Genomic DNA, 16,850 nt, shown 5'->3' with positions numbered 1-16,850 from the left:
AAACACTTTCTACGTAGGAATCACTGCACACCTCCAGAAGAGACTACAAGCAATACAAAACTCAGCGGCAAGACTCATCCTCGACCGCTCCGGACAGACTCACATCACCCCACACCTCAAGGAACTACACTAGCTCCAGATCCAGAAGGGATGACATTCAAGATTTTGACCCACGCATACAAAGCCCTGCACAACAAAGGACCAGCATACATCAACAAACAAGTGGTCTTCCACCAACCAACCAGACACTTGCGATCCGCCTCCCTCTCCCTCGCAGACACACCCCCGGATCAACCAAGCCAACAGTGGAGGACGCTCATTCTCTCACCTGGCACCCAAGGCCTAGAATGACCTTTACCTCAGGACTGCCTTATCACTCCAGGAATTCAAGAAAGGACTCAAGACATGGCTATTCAAATGAACAGAGCACCCCAAAGCAGGCAGCTATAATAGCAACTTGAGGCCCTCCAGGGTGATTTGCTGTGCTTTATAAATCCTGACTGGAGGATGACTGGGACAATTAGCTATTTTGTTACTGTCTGTCACCGCCAGGTAACCATGGTGGTGAGGGACAGTAAAAAGCACATAATGATCCCCCAACCATGGGAGATGATTCCCATGGTGAATGGAGCATTACGTTTTGTTTTTTTAAATCCTGGTTTAGGTATTTTGTTTCTGAAAATAAAAAAGAAAACTGTTTGGTGCAGGGTGGCATGATGCTGACACAGTCCTCCACCAAACAGCAACATGCACTGACAGGAACCATTATGATGGCAGTGCCTGCCAATGCATTTGAAATGATCCCCTGCTTGGCGGTCCCTCTGCCATGGGGACAGAGTAATGATGATTCTTATAGATTTACTGAATTAAGAATCAAGATTTTATTAAAGATAAGGAGGCTTGCATTATGCATGTAACTTGTATTTCGCTTTCAAATACAGCATTAAAACATCTCAATGAAAAATAGGATGCTCAGTCCCATGTATACTGCTTGACCTCCATCTTCCTCCTCTTTGTTTGCTCTTCTTCTTGACTCTACTTGAAGAAAAAAAAAATCAACTATCAATCTATCCTCTTAATTATCTGCAAAAGGAAACCAATTCATAAACCCTTAACATCAACATAAAAGAAGAATCTTTCCAGCTTAAAGATCTGTAACAACAGCATCACAGGAATATATCAATCTTCACCCCTCAAACCCTCCACAAGGGAAGGGCAGGTGGGATAATACTAGTCTTTAATAAAATCGCGTTTCTTAATTCAGTAAACCTATAAGCATCATAATTGTATGTCAAAAGAGGAGGCTAGCATAATGCATGTTCAAAATCTTTCAAAACACATTTTGAAACATGATCTACAGATTTAAAATAAAACCTCCTAAACCATCTCTGTAGATGACAAATCCGCTGCCTTCAAAATGTCCTCCAAACGACCACCCAACATACAAACCTTACTCGCCATAGCTCCCCGTACTGAGTGAGCCATAAACTTTGACACATCCACACCTGCCTCCTTCATAGCAGCTTACACCCATCTAGGAATTGAAGCATTTGTTACTGCTCTAAAAGGTTCCACATCAAAGATTAATAGTTGGTCTACTCCTGCACCTCTCTTCTCCAGCATCCTGGTCTCATACTCTTTCAAACATCGTACCACACATAAATCAGTTGAGTCGTCAAACCTTGGATAAAAAATAGACCCAGACATAGGGCCTCATTACGACTCTGGCGGGCGGGGGAGAAGTGGCGGTAATACCGCCAACAGGCCAGCGGAAAAAAAAATGGAATTATGACCTTGGCAGTTACCGCCATGGTCATCCGCCACTTTTTCACTCCGACCGCCGGCGGTATCAGGACCCTGCATACCGCCATGGATTTCGGGTGGTTTGGAACCGCCAAGAAATCCATGGCGGTAGGCACTATCAGTGCCAGGGAATTCCTTCCCTGGCACTGATAGGGGTCTCCCTCCCACCCTCCCCCACTCCTGAATCCTCCTCCCACACCCCCTACCCCCCTGCCACACCCCAAAGGTGGCAGGACCCCCCTCCCCACCCCCACCCTTAACATGCACATGCACACATCCCCTCCCCACCGCCACCCTTAACATGCACATACACACACCCCTACACTCACACATAGACTACAACACATACCCCCACACATACAGACATGCACACATACCGACCCGCACACATTTCCCATACGCACAACACCCCCGCATACATACATGCACTCACACACCTCCTCTACATAGTCACACGCACACACCCATGCACGCACACAACACCCTCCCACCCCCCTCCCCTAACGGACAATCAACTTACCTTGACCGTTGATCCTCCGGGAGGAGATGGGATCCATGGGGGCTGCTCTGCCGCCAGCACCCCGTCACCAGACCACTGCCACGCCGAATCATGGAACGTGATTCGGTGGGCGGTGTTCTGATGACGGGTGGTGGAGGTGGGGCAGCCTCCACTTCCCTGCTGACTGCCAATATGGCTGCTGGCAGCTCTCCGTCCGAAAAAGGACAGAGGGCTGCCAGCAGTCATAATACGCTGCGTGGAAAACCACCTGCACTGGCGGTCTTCAGCACGGCGGTACCTCGGCGGTCTTTAAAAAAGACCGCCGAGGTCGAAATGAGGGCCATAGTCTTAGTTCGTCTACAAATGTCAAAAACCACACCATTCGGTTGAAAACATCTATGTGACACCTCCAAAGATATTACATCTGAAACTCTACGGAAATAAATGAGACAAAGCAACATAGCCATCTACCAAGACAATTTTCTTGCCTCTAAATATCTATTGGTTGGCCAACCCTCAAATATTTGAAGACCCAAATCTATGTTTCATATGGTCTGATAATTTGAATTGGGCAGTCTCCTCAACCACATCCCTTTCATCACCCTGCAAACCAAAGGACTTCTACCAACAGATAAACCCTGCTGAAGTCACAGCTGATCTGTAACAATGTACTGTCCTACATGACAAACCTTTATCAAAAAAACCTGCTAGTAAATCTGGCACCACAACAGGATCCAAAGCCTTTTCCATGCATCAATGTAACCATACCATCAATGCCCCTCTACACCTTCTCTTTGTACCTGGTGCCCATGATTCATCAGGAAAGCTTGCAGCCTTACCTAAAAGTTCTGTGAATCTTCCAGAGCACCTGATATCCTAAACACTAGATGATTGAGAGAACCCGACTCCACCAACGGATGTTCTGTGCCTTCTGCACCTACCAAAAGACCTTTGCAAGACATTATCAAAATTGGCTCTTACGCTGCCATTTTCATTACTGTCAGAAACCACACCTGAGTTTCCCAAAAGAAAATTAGTTACTTACCTGTAACTGCAGTTCTCCAGTATTGGTATCTTTCATAGATTCACATGCTTGAATCATCCCCGTCGTCGAGGTGGGAGCCTCACGGTAAATTTAAATATATAAAAAGCAGTAAGTCAGTAAAAATAAAACCAGTAGGCCCAAGTAGGCCTCATAAGGTATTTTACAGTCTATCCACTTTGTTTTGTGAAAAGACCCAAACTTGAGTATCAACCAATCAGGATTCAGCCCCTCCCAAACACTCCCAACAGAGGCTGAATTCCCTCAGATTTTCTATTAGGAGTGTGAAGTTTAATATCTGTATAATAGGGGAGCCTCTGAGGGGAGGAGGGTGGGTCGCATGTGAATCTATGAAAGATACCAATACTGGAGAACTGCAGTTACAGGTAAGTAACTAATTTTCTTCTCCAGTATTGGATCTTTCATAGATTCACATGCTTGAATCCGAGTAACGAGCAGTAATGTTTTCTTACTTACTGAATTACATTGACTGTAATTCCATCGTAATTCTATACGTGATGTGATTCACATTAGTTCAGTTTTAAATATGCACTTACATATAATTATATTTATATTCACAAACATACGAATATAAAAGCAATAAAATGTGTGTGGCAAGAAATCCTGACACAGTTTATGGTATTATTATGGAGAATACGACACGTTAAACAGTAGAAGAAAATGAACCATTAATGACCATACCTCGAGTGTGGTGGTGGGATGTGTAAGAGGCTCACCTTAACGAAATAGATGCCTCAGCACTGCTTGTCCCACTGCTGTATCGACCTGGTTTGTCTCCTCTAGACAGTAATGTCTTGTAAATGTGTGTTGGCTGGACCATGTTGCTGCTCTACAGATGCTATGTAGTGGTACACCTGCAAAGAGTGCCGCTGAAGTGGCTACCGATCTTGTAGAGTGGGCTCTCACCTTGGTGTGGAGCGGCTTTCCTGCTTTTGAATGGCAGAATTGAATCGCCAGGCCAATCCATCTTGCTAAAGTCTGTTTGGACACCGCGTGTCCCTTCTTTGTTCCGCCGAACGCTACAAATAATTGATCCGACTGGCGGATGGCCTGAGTTTTCTGTAGATAAAACTTTAAACATCTTTTAATATCGAGAGAATGTAATGTTTTTTCAGCCACTGTTTGCGGATTTGGAAAAAAGGTTTTTAAGATGACTGGTTCATTTAAATGAAATGTTGAGGGAACTTTCGGAATGAATTTAGGATTTGTCCGCAGGATGACACCTGAGTTTGTAAACTGGAGGAACGGCTGTTTGATGGTGAAAGCCTGAATGTCACTGACTCTTTTTGCCGAAGTAAGAGCTAACAGTAACGCTGTTTTCCATGCGAGGAATTTTAGGTCAGCTTTGTGGATCGGCTCAAAAGGAGCTTTCATGAGTTGCATCAACACAACATTCAATGACCATAGAGGCGGGGGTTTCCTAATTGGCGGGAAGACCCGAAAAAGGCCCTTCATAAATTGTTTGACAATTCTTGTGGAACACAAAGAGAGTCTATCTGGTGATCTGCGGTATCTGGAGATTGCTGCCAGATGTACCCGTATGGAAGAATATGCAAGTCCTGATTTTGCCAGGAGCAGGAGATATGGAAGTATCTGTTCCGGAGTAGAAGATAAAGGATGTATATTTTCCGCTGCACACCAAACACAAAACCGTTTCCATTTAAGTCTATAGGTTTTGTTGGTAGTGTCAGCTCTAGCTTTTGCTAAGATGTCTCTACACTCTGGGGAGATTTTGAGATTTAAGTATTCATTGTGTTCAGGAGCCAAGCCGACAAATGAAGAGACGATGGATGTGGGTGTGTGACTTGTCCCTGGTGCATCGTTAAAAGAGTCGGACTCTGTCTGAGTGGTAGATGTGGTCGTTCGGAGAGCATGAGGAGCTCCGTATACCATATTTGTCTGGGCCATCTGGGAGCTATGAGTAGAAGTCGACACCCCTCCGTCTTCATTTTTCTGATGACTCTCGGAATGAGCGGGATCGGAGGAAAAGCGTAGGCATAAACTCCTGACCATCTCATCGAAAACGCATTCCCCCACGAATCTTTTTGGGGAAGCCAACTTGCGTAGAACTGGCATTTCTTGTTCTCGAGAGTGGCAAATAGGTCTAAGTTTGGTTTGCCCCATAATAGAAACAGGCCATTGAGAGTTTTCTGGTCTAGCTCCCACTCGTGATAAGGAATTACTGTCCTGCTCAAGGTGTCTGCTAGAACATTGATCTGTCCTGGCACATGCTCCGCTTTTAGTGAAATATTGTGTTTGATGGCCCATGTCCAAATTTGTTGGGCTAGCTGCGAGAGTTTTAGGGACCTTGTGCCTCCTTGCTTGTTTAGATAAAACATGCTGGTCATGTTGTCCGTCCGGATTAAGACGCTTGAACATTGTATCTTTGGCAAGAAAGCTTTTAGAGCTAAATGTATTGCTTTGAGTTCTAGATAATTGATGTGGAGCTGGCTCTCTTGCTGATTCCAGATTCCGCTGATTTGCAGGTCCTGGCAATGTGCACCCCATCCTTCGAGAGAGGCATCCGTTGTTACTATGTAACTTGGTGTTTGAAGAAGAAAAGACAGCCCTTTTGAGAAATTGGTTGGAGTCGCCCACCACCTCATAGTGTTCTTCATTAGAGGCGTTATGCGAATCTTGTCTTCGAAGGAGCCGAGGACCTGTGTCCATTGTATGTCCAATTGCTCTTGCAGGGGTCGCATATGGAGCCTGCAATCTGGGACTAGCGGAATGCACGATGATATCATTCCGAGCAATGATTTGTAGATGCGGACTGAAACGAACTTTTTTCTGGATAGGTTGTTTGCCAACGAGGTTAACTTTTGTTTCCTCTCGTGTGATGGGTACGCTTTGCTGCGTACTGTGTCCAAAATTGCTCCCAAGAAACTCAATTCTTGTTTGGGGTATATCTGAGATTTCTGGTAGTTGACTACAAACCCCAGGCTGTGTAACAAATGAAGGCAATAGGAAATATGATTTGTTACTTGGAATTTTGAGGGTGCCTTTATAAGCCAGTCGTCCAGGTAAGGGAAGACCTGGATACCTGCCTGGCGAAGATGTGCTGCTACTGGAGCTAGCATTTTTGTGAAGATTCTGGGGGCTGATTTGAGACCGAATGGTAGAACCCGGAATTGGAGGTGCATACTTCCTACCCTGAACCTTAAAAATTTGCGATGGTTGCGATATATGGGGATATGAAAATAAGCATCCTGGAGGTCTAGGGATGCCATCCAATCGCCCGTGTTTAAGAGACGCAGGACATCCTGCAACGTTACCATCCTGAACGATTGTTTCTTTAGAAACTTGTTTAGTGCTCTCAAGTCCAGGATGGGGCGCCAGTCTCCTGAGGGTTTCTTGAGAAGGAAAAACCGGGAATAGAATCCCTTGTTCCTTTGAGATAAAGGGACTGGTTCTATTGCTCCTTTTGTTAGCATTATCCTTACTTCCCTGAGAAGTTGGCTCAACCTCAGAGGCGGTGTACCCGATGGAGGGACACTCGGTGGTGTTTGGATGAATTTCAGAGAATGACCTCTGGTCACCACATCTAGTACCCATCTGTCCGATGTTATAGCCTTCCACTTGGGGAAATAAGAATTGATGCGACCTCCGACCTTCAATATTGATTGGGGAGGTGTTGAGATTATCCGCTGGTCATTGCTTTCTGCCTGTATCTCTTGCTCGGGCAGCTCCTCTTCCTCTAGCCGGATGTTTGTAAGCTGCGGCTGGTGGTAATCGATAATGCTGCTGTTGTTGATGGTGCTGATGTCCTGGTCCTGTGGAGGAAGATGTATATTGTGACCTGTATTGTTGGTATCCACCTCGAAAGGAGTAATTACCTCTACCCCTTGCTCCACGAAAAGGTAGTTTTTTATATTGCAGGGTACCTAGGGATTTTGCCGTATCGGTATCCGTCTTGATAGCCTGCAGCATATCATCGACATGTTTGCCAAACAAACTCTCTCCATCGAAGGGCATGTCGAGAACACGAGTCTGGACTTCTGGTCTGAATGAAGTAGCTTTAAGCCACCCTTGTCTGCGCAGGACTGCTGCTCCAGCTAATTGTCGAAAGCCAGTGAGGGAAATATCTATTGCACTGTCTATTATCTCTGCGGAAACCCTTTCTCCCTCCTGCAAGACCTTTTTAGCCTCCACCTTGAGATCTTCTGGCAGTGAATCTACAAAAACGGACATGTCTGCCCACATCTGCCGATCGTACCTTCCCAGGATGGCGAGGGAATTTGCCGCCTTGACCGTTACTGCAGCAACCGAGGAGAATTTCTTACCGATATTGTCTAGTCTCCTTCCCTCTTTGTCTGGGGGAGACGCAATAGGTGTAGAGGGGTTTTTGGATCGTCGTTGAGCCGCCTGTGATATAACCGAGTCAGGTTTCGGTTGTGAGACTAAACAGGCCGGAGAATCATCTGGGGCCTTGTATTTTTTCTCTAGCCTTGGCATTTGTGAAGGCACTGTTGCCGGGTTTTTCATTGCCTTCAAACCCTCCTGCCACAAGAAATCCACAATAGGTATGGCTCTTACAGATCTCTTTGATGGCTCTTTAAAGTCATACAAAAAACACTCAGTTTCATGGGAAACAATTTCCAGGCCAAAACGTTTCGCCGCTCTCTCTATGATATTATGGAAACCTCCTATGTCTTCTGGAGGAGAATCCACTGGAGCTGCTGGAGGTGGAGATGGTGTGGGAACGAGATAGTCGTCCCATTCACTAGCCGCTGAATCTGCTAGCTCGCCCTCTTCCCTTTCGTCGTCCGACGAGAGGTAAGCTTCCGGAGCTTGGCTAGTTACAGGTCTACTAGCCTGTGGCGTTTCGGAAACATTAGTAGTTTGAGCTTGCTGGTAACTCTGAGGTCTAGGTGGCGTGGACTGAGTTGACGGTGGGAACCTTTTATAGTAGTCCTTCAACATATGTTGTAAATCTGTCACTAATGTGCTAGGCATAGCTAGAGGCGATGGTTGGTTTGCCTGTGGATAAGATGTTGAAGCATAACTATGCTGGTAATGTTGATCCTCTTCTTCATCAAACTCTTGACATTTGACATTTAGTTGGGACGGGCTACTAGCTGCCCCAAACATGCCTTGAACGTCATCATCCTCATCGTCTAAAAGATGTTGCGGTGGGTATGGCAGCACCTTACTTGGTGATGTATGCATCGGCAAAATGTCAGATGGCTTGTCCCCTATATTAATAAGGGAAAGGGGTAAGAATCTGGTGGAGTCCTCATGATGGTATGAGGAATGAGCTGGTGAAATGTCCAAAGGTTTGTAAACTGTTAATGCTGTGGTGATCGTCGGATCCATCGTCGACGGTTCCCTCGTCGACGGTTCCCTCGTCGACGGCTCCCTCGTCGACGGTACTGTCGTCAACTGTACTGTCGTCGACGGGTCTCTCGTCGACGCTTCCGTCCATGACTGCGTCTTTTCCTTAGTCGACGGTCCCTTCGTCGACGGGTATTTTAGCGACGACGGTCGCTTCGCCGACGTAGTTTGCGTAGATGGGAGTGCCCTGGATGATTTGTGAACCCAGGAGGCCTCCGCTGTCGACGATGTGGTTGCCGACGAAGCTCTTTTGAAGATTTTTGCAGTAATAATCGTCGTCGATGACAAAGGCGACGACGTCATAATCATCGGTGAGGATGGTGTTGTGAACGTCGACGATACCGTGGTCGCTGTTACCGTCGACACTGTCGTCGACGGGGCGGTCGTCGACGGTTGTTTTTTCACCAAAAAGAGTTTTTCTGACTCTTTTTGTGGTGACAGAGACAGGGATGGTTTCTTTGAGGTGCTTTTCCGGTGTAACGGCGTAGTAGGTTCTGAATGAACCTTTTTTGGTCCATGTTTAACTGCCTCTTCAGTTAAGACTTGTTTAGTCTTTTTGTGCATTTTTCTTGGTGGTTCATCCGCACCTCTATCTCTCTCACCTGTTCTTTTCTGAGGGCGAGAAGTTTGTGGTGACTCTTCGCTGTCTGATGAAGGATGCTCTAAGGCTTTCTGTTTTTGCAGCCATAAGAGAAGTCTACCCTCTCGGTCTTTGAGGGTTTTTTGACTAAAGGTGCGACAGATTTTGCAGTCTCTCACCTTATGGTCTGGATGAAGGCAGTAAATACACTTCTTGTGGGGGTCATCAATATGTAGTCTCTTCTTCCCACAGTTGTCACAGTCTCTGAACAGACCCTTCTTTGCCTTTTCAGACATAGTAAAGTTGTAACTAGTTTCCTGAGAGAAAAAACAATCTTCAGTCAGAAAATAGGAAAAAAACTGAGCAGAGCTCAGGGAGACTCCCTTCACACGACGTGCGGTAGAAAATCTGAGGGAATTCAGCCTCTGTTGGGAGTGTTTGGGAGGGGCTGAATCCTGATTGGTTGATACTCAAGTTTGGGTCTTTTCACAAAACAAAGTGGATAGACTGTAAAATACCTTATGAGGCCTACTTGGGCCTACTGGTTTTATTTTTACTGACTTACTGCTTTTTATATATTTAAATTTACCGTGAGGCTCCCACCTCGACGACGGGGATGATTCAAGCATGTGAATCTATGAAAGATCCAATACTGGAGAAGGGTGTAATCAATACCATTCAACACGTCTGTCTCCTCACCTGCACCAACACTGTATGAATCATTAAGAATGGGAGAAATAATAACCCCTCATTCCTTCACAATTCGGTGTAAACGTATCCACTGCCATTGCTCCCAGATCCAGCCTCCAACTGGCATATTTTGGTAATTGAATGGTTAGCCTGGAAGCAAAATGGTCCACCTCCAAAGGCCCTGTCATGTTTACAATAACCTGAAAAACACCCTCTCGTAACTTTCAATCGCTTTAATGTGACACATTCTGAGAATTCAATTCAACACCCCCGCGAGTATTCTGCCTTCAAGCTTATTTTGTGCTCCAAACAGAATTCCCACATCTCCTTTGCTAATTCAAACAGTCCTTTGGATCTGTTTCCTCCCAACATGTTTATATACGGCACGCCAGTCAAATTGTCCATTCTCAACAATACAGATCCCCCTCTCAAGTCTGCCCTGAAACTCTGTAGGGCAAAAAAAACCTGCCTGCAACTCCAATCAATTTAAGTGTCTCCCCCTTTCCAACGGAGTCTAAACTCTCCCGGTCTCCTGACCCAAACATGCAGCTCCCCGACCTAAGTTGCTTGCATCCGTCTCTAATACAAAATCTGGTTTTGTTCCAAAAATTGCCCAACCATTCCAAACATTAAAATTCTCCTTCCACCAAATCAACTCCTCTCCTGCTTCCAAAGATAGAGACGCCAAGTCTCTGTACCACAAACCTCCTCTTGCTAGACCAGAAGTCTTAAAATGCTGAAGGGCCCTGTAATGCAATGGGCCTGAAAAAGCCAGTTGAATTGACAAAGACAATAAACCAATCACTCAAGCCAACGCTCTCAACTTAACCTCCTTTCTCTTCAACATCATCTGCACCTCCTGCTTTATTTTCCTCACTTTCTTCTCTGGAAGTCGCAAGTGACACAACACTGGGTCCACCACGAACCCCAAGAATCCCACATACTGCAAAGGAATCAATCACCATTTCCAACTGCTCCTTCAATTCTTCCATATCCAGATTCATTATCAAGATATCGCCCAGATAAATGATTATCCTTACTCCCCTCTCTGTGACTCATCGGTCTCAACAACTTCGTGAAACACCAAGGGGCTGCCGCCAGCCCGAAAGTAAGACTTTGAAACTGATACAGTTGGCCTTTCCACTTGAACTGCAGGTACCTCTGACTCTCCTTTGTACCTGGTATTGTGAAGTATGCATCCTTGAGATCCATCTTCACCATCCAATCCTGAAGCCTATCTCTCATTAGATGTATACTCTCCATCTTGAAATGTTGTTATGTCACAAACTGATTCAAATCCCTTAAAGTTATCACCAGCCTCCACCCTTTGCCTTTCTTTTCCACTAAAAACAAAGTACTGCTCTCCTACTTTTATTATCACACCCTTTTCCAACATCTGTAATACCTCCTCTTGCACTATCTGTTCTAACTCTTTTTGAAACACCAACCCATTGGGTTCCCTTCAGTTGTACTGGTTCTCTATTTGATAACCTTCTATAGTCTGTAACACACAGGTTTCTTTTGTCACTGCCTTCACACGAATATGTGATGAGCTCTGGATTCAGATTCGGTGTCATAGTCACCTTCTCATCAGCAAAGGGCCTGGAACACTCAGCTCGCATTCCATTTCTTTCATCTTGTCCCCAACAAGATTCAGGTTTCCTCCTCGGCGCCGAACCAGGTCACAGACAAGTAGTAGATCTTGGCGTAGGGCCAGGACAAGATCCTCTATGCCTGCCCTAAGAGCTCAAAGGTCTTGATCACGCAACTCCACACATAGATCCCCTTCATGGTCTACGTCCACAAGATCATCAAAGAGGGATTACTCACCAACACTTACGGACACTTCACCAGTGAGAGTATCCTCAGTAGATGACCTGAATATGTTTAATGAGGTATTGGTTAGAGGAGCTGATAAGCTGAACATTGATATTCCAGAATGTGCTGATCTGCGGGGCTGGTACTGAGATATGGCTTGTTGATGCTGTTGGTGGCCGGGAACCCAGTAAGGGGTCTGAACCCTCTGATGGTAGGGGTGTGCCTCTCATAAGGCCTATGCCTTCGATGAAATTCTTTCAGCTGCTCAAGGCCCACAGCCTTGAGCGTGTCCAACTCGATTTTCACCTTTGTCATCTCGTCATCCGTGTGAGACCCAAATAATGAGTTGCCAGTGCAAGGAAGTTAGGATGTGCTGCTGCGCCCCTGGCTTATGACCTGTAAGACGAAGCCATGATAAGCATCCGGCACATATATCGTGTGAATATGCGTGCACTGCCAGGTCAGAACCATCTGCTACCGTCCTAATTATTTGTTTAGAAACCAAACCTTCATCTTGCAGGATCTCCTTGAAGTCCTGTCTGTCTTCCCTGGGTTGCCTTTCTGTAAATCTGGCCCGTGAGTCCCAGAGAGAACTATTGTATTGCCCCAGTAATGCTGCAGCACTAGACACCTTCATAAATTAGGTTGATGTGCCACACATTTTCCTGTCCAAGGAATCTATTTGTTTACTTTTTTTATCCAGCGGGACGGACGACGAAGCTGCAATGGAGTACGTATTCTTGGTGGCCCCTATAATAACCGAATCTAGTGGAGGGTCAGTTCTTAGAAATAAAGGGTCTTGATCCTGGGCCTTTTATTTCATTGAAATTCTCGCTGGAGCTGCTCGAATGGAGGCTGCTGTAAGAAAAATGTCTATCACTAGTTGTAGAATACCTGGGACCAAAGGTAGCAGTGGTCTTGAGGAAGACTTGTGATTTAGGGTCTCAAAAATGTCTGGTAAGAGGTTTATCAAAGGGAAACTCAATGTAAATTGGGCATTTTTAGCCTTTAATATAGGCTGTATTCCATGATTGAGATATATATATATATATATATGTATATATATATATATATATAAATGTTGTATTTAATATGTGGTCCAGGGTCCCCGCACGTAGGTGGGAATATTCAGTGCCATGACTATTGATGAGGATGCCCTGGAAGAGAACCATATCTGCACAAACATGATTTGTGCTTCTCAAATCCTACCCACCCAGGACTACATAGGCATGAACAGGATTTGTGCATCGCACACCCACCCTAGACTACATATATAAGAATACAACTCAAGCTTAGCCCAATTCATTCTTTCATGGTACCATGTCCGCTCGAACTTGACTAGAGTGTTGCAAAATCCTTTCCACCTTCAACCACATATGCATGAACATGACTCAAGCATCACACAAATCATCCTCGCCCTGGACATAAACATGACTTGTGCATCACCCAAATCCCACGCGCCTGAGACCACATCAGTATCAGCATGACTCAGGCACTGCCCAAATTCCTAAGCACCATGGCCCTAAATCACATCATGTATGACCATGATTACACATCTGAATGAGCAATACAAATACACACTTAGCACATCACAAATAAAACACCACGTGATGAAAGTGTTGATCTAAAGTTTCTTAACTAATGGCAAACAACATTCATCGAGGTCCCGAGAGAAATATCTCTTACATTTTTTAGTTTTCATTCTGCGATTAAGAGAGAAACAAAAAATAATTGTTTTTCCTTTGTCTTTTTTTTATGTAGCGTGAAGCAATAGATCATTTTTGTCGCCAGGTGTCTGTTCCTGTGTGGTTGGAAGGTCAAGAAGGACTAAAGTTCAATTTAAGTAGATAAATGTAAGTTACCTCTTGAATCCTGTTGGCTCAGGCCCCTGGGGCCACTGAGGCTTCCCCCTGCAGTGTTCTTTACGATGCCTGCTCCATTGTCCTCGTTAATAGGTATGAATTCTACAAAAATAAACATAAGCTGAACATAAGTTCTCCGTAGTTTTCGGAGGGAGAACAGGATCCCCTGTGCATAAAACATTTTTATAATACATTTTTCTCCTCTATGAAATTATTTTTCCTGGTGGAGAAAGTCCTTCCCCTCCATGCATTGGTTGTTGAACCCTGCATGCCTGTAGTACCTTCGAATTCGTTGTCTCTTAAGTGTATTTCAATGTGGTGGCTGGTTCCTGCATGTGTAGCTTCTGAGGGATAGCAGAGATTCATCACCTTGTGAATATCCCCAGATTGGATCTAGAAACCTCAAAAAGCAGTGCCCCTGCATGTAAGTGGTATCTTTGGACTCTGCGTCAACTCCGTTCTGCTTCCGAAGTGACAAGCGGAGCCACATTTAAGTGTCATCCATGCATGCTGATGTCAGGTTCTTTCCATAAGCCTGCCCGCGCCCACAGAGGCAGAACTCATCAGCAAATTTAAAATCAGTGCTCAGATTCCTAAAACTGGGACTTTTGTAGATGGCAAAATATTATTCTAGCTGACGGGGATCTGAAAGAGCGGTGAGGAATCTGAAGGTACATAACTGGAACTTGTTCTTCTAATGGATACTTCTAACCACAGATTCCTCAGTCTGTGAATAGACACCAAAGCATTACCTGCCAAGGTGGTGGGTCTGAGAAGTAGCCAAAAGTGAGTAACTTTTTCATCGGCATGATCCATTATTGCACATGCATGCCTGTTGATCTGTTAATGCCATAGCACCTTTAGTGTGATTACTCACCTCCTAACTCTATTACATTGTGGCTGTTCATTCTTGCATGCCCTTAGCGCGATTCCTTATCCTCTAACTCTACTGCACTGTGGTTGTTGATGCCTGCATGCCTGTAGCATCAGCTTGGTTGCTTCTTTCTCATCTGCTTTGCATGTGGTTGCTGGTTTTTGCATGCTTCTCCCACATCTAGCTGGATAAACACGGCTGATATTATCCAAAGTAAAGAGAACTGCACTGAATTTCAAGAAGCCTTTGGTTCACTTCTGTCAGTGAAAAGCTGCATTTGGTGTGTTGGGGAAGCTCACAGAAAGCACATTCAGCAGCTGAACTCACCTGTGATCGGTGTAGACGAAGGTAATATTAAGCTTGTCTTATTTCATATGTGATACCAGGGGACAACTGAGCATACTGGTGAGCTTTACGAGCCTTCATTCAACAACTCCACAAACCCATGCAATGTGTAGCTTTAATAACAACCTAGTCCTACCCCCATCACAAACTTCAGTGCAAAAGGCAAACTTACCAATAAGTTATCCCTTCCGCTCCTTTCACACCTATGTATAGCTGCACACGATGCAGAATTGCGAAGGACATATTCCCTTATTACAACCCCACACGCACCCATACATAACGCAGAACTATTCAGACTCATGTTTCGCTCCTACTCACACCGATGCACAGCCAAGACTTACTCAGGGTATCCTCATAGTCGGTCTCCATGCAATATGGCACCAGAGCCCTGCTGGTTTTCTCTACAAAGTAATTCATGACTTCGAAGAGTGTCTTGCAGCGAACCTGGGGGCGAAAACATGTAATTACTTCCAGTGAGTACAAAGGGCAGATAGAGACACGGTAGCCTGACAGAGAGACAATTGTGAGAACTGACAAGAAACGAGAAGGGATTTGAGAGAAGAGGCTGAAAAACAAGTGATATCAGCATGAAAAAAACCAGGAGAGAAACTGACCAAGAGGATTGGAAATTAAAGACAGCGGGAAACAACGGGGAGCAAGGAAAGAGGGGCTTTCGGCATCAGAAGTCACATCTGCAGGTACTCTGTGGTACCTGTTTGGCATTGCCCAGCCACTGCGGTCACCGGATGCCCATGATGTGCCATTACAATTACAGGGTCTGAACCACATAGTTGTAAACTCGGACATATGGTGCATAAGCCTACACCTAGTGGAAATTCACGCTGTGAATCGTATTCGCCAGTCTTTCTGCAGAGCCATGTGTAAATTACAATAACCAGACTTTGTGCAAGAAAAGACATGGGGGCCTGAGTATTACAAAAAAGAAAAATATTCATGACGAGGTTTGTTACCTCCAAATTTCGCAGATATCCGCCACTGGGCTATTTAGAGGTATTTCTACAAGTACATCCATAAAGCTGCACCAATTGCAGGCTTGATATGTCTACTTTAGGAAAAACATATTTTCACATGCAAAAAAAACATAAGCAATTCCCTATATTACCTGGATTTACTCCTGCTTTGACATCAATAAAAGTCCAAACCTTTCCAGAACAGGAGAGTGTCTAACATAAAACACACAGTCCCCAATCAGAGATGGGATTTACTTTCATAAGATGAACAAATGTGCACAAAATATCTTTTTTACTTCATTCTTATAACTGATCGGACTTGTTTAACATTCTCGCTTGTTCTTACCCTGGAAAAAATGGAGAGCACCGGTGCTCTGTCACACACCGCCGGCACCTTCCACTCCAGGGTCTGGCCAGTGTGCAGACGAGTGGTGCACTGTGCGGATCTCATTTCGTTTGTAATTTCACGGATTGCATACTTGGCCCACTCCTGGGAACTTTTGTGAACTTGCTGTAACTTACACACACATACATGGAACTTGTGTGAACCTTCTGTAACTTGCACACATGAATATGGAACTTGGTTGAGTCCTCTGTAAGTGGCACACATAGCTAGAACCTCCACATATATTTTAGGTGCTGGCATTTACAACCTAAGGTCCAACCCTTTCTCGCCAGTAACAGTTACTTCAGAAAGAGAACAGAGATTTACTAGACCAAATGGCTGGAGTAACCACCTTCCAGCGTGGGAAATGGAACGGATCATCTCCAGATCTGGAGTGGGTTTAGGGAAGCAGTTGTCTCGAGAGGAAACAAGCATTTGCAATGCAATGGGTCTCGTATTTGCTCGAGTTAGAGCTATTGGCGTTGTAAATTCCTAACAGGACTTTTCTTGCCACAGGGTCGATGTCCAAGGCGGTAACCAAACCGCCCCAAGGAGGGACAAACATAAGGCATTTACCAGAGATAATAAAGGATTTTTGAAAGGCAGCCCAGGAACCAGTGAAAGTG

General features: G+C 45.0%; 1 protein-coding gene across 5 annotated transcripts in view; it reads right to left on the bottom strand.

Annotated features, from left to right (window-relative positions):
- The window catches only part of STAP2 (signal transducing adaptor family member 2), a 423,449-nt gene that overhangs the window by 82,186 nt on the left and 324,413 nt on the right, over positions 1 to 16,850 (bottom strand). For all 5 annotated transcript variants that reach the window (XM_069217057.1, XM_069217059.1, XM_069217055.1 and 2 more), the window contains 2 exons: positions 15,210 to 15,312; positions 13,650 to 13,751 (listed from right to left, as the gene is read on the bottom strand). In XM_069217057.1, coding sequence (XP_069073158.1) covers positions 13,650 to 13,751; positions 15,210 to 15,312 — 205 coding nt within the window. The remainder of the gene's footprint in view (positions 1 to 13,649; positions 13,752 to 15,209; positions 15,313 to 16,850) is intronic.

Source organism: Pleurodeles waltl, chromosome 12, assembly GCF_031143425.1.
Source record: "Pleurodeles waltl isolate 20211129_DDA chromosome 12, aPleWal1.hap1.20221129, whole genome shotgun sequence".
NCBI lineage: Eukaryota > Metazoa > Chordata > Amphibia > Caudata > Salamandridae > Pleurodeles > Pleurodeles waltl.
Note: the sequence above shows the minus strand (reverse complement) of the source record. Positions and strands in the feature narration are given on the sequence as shown.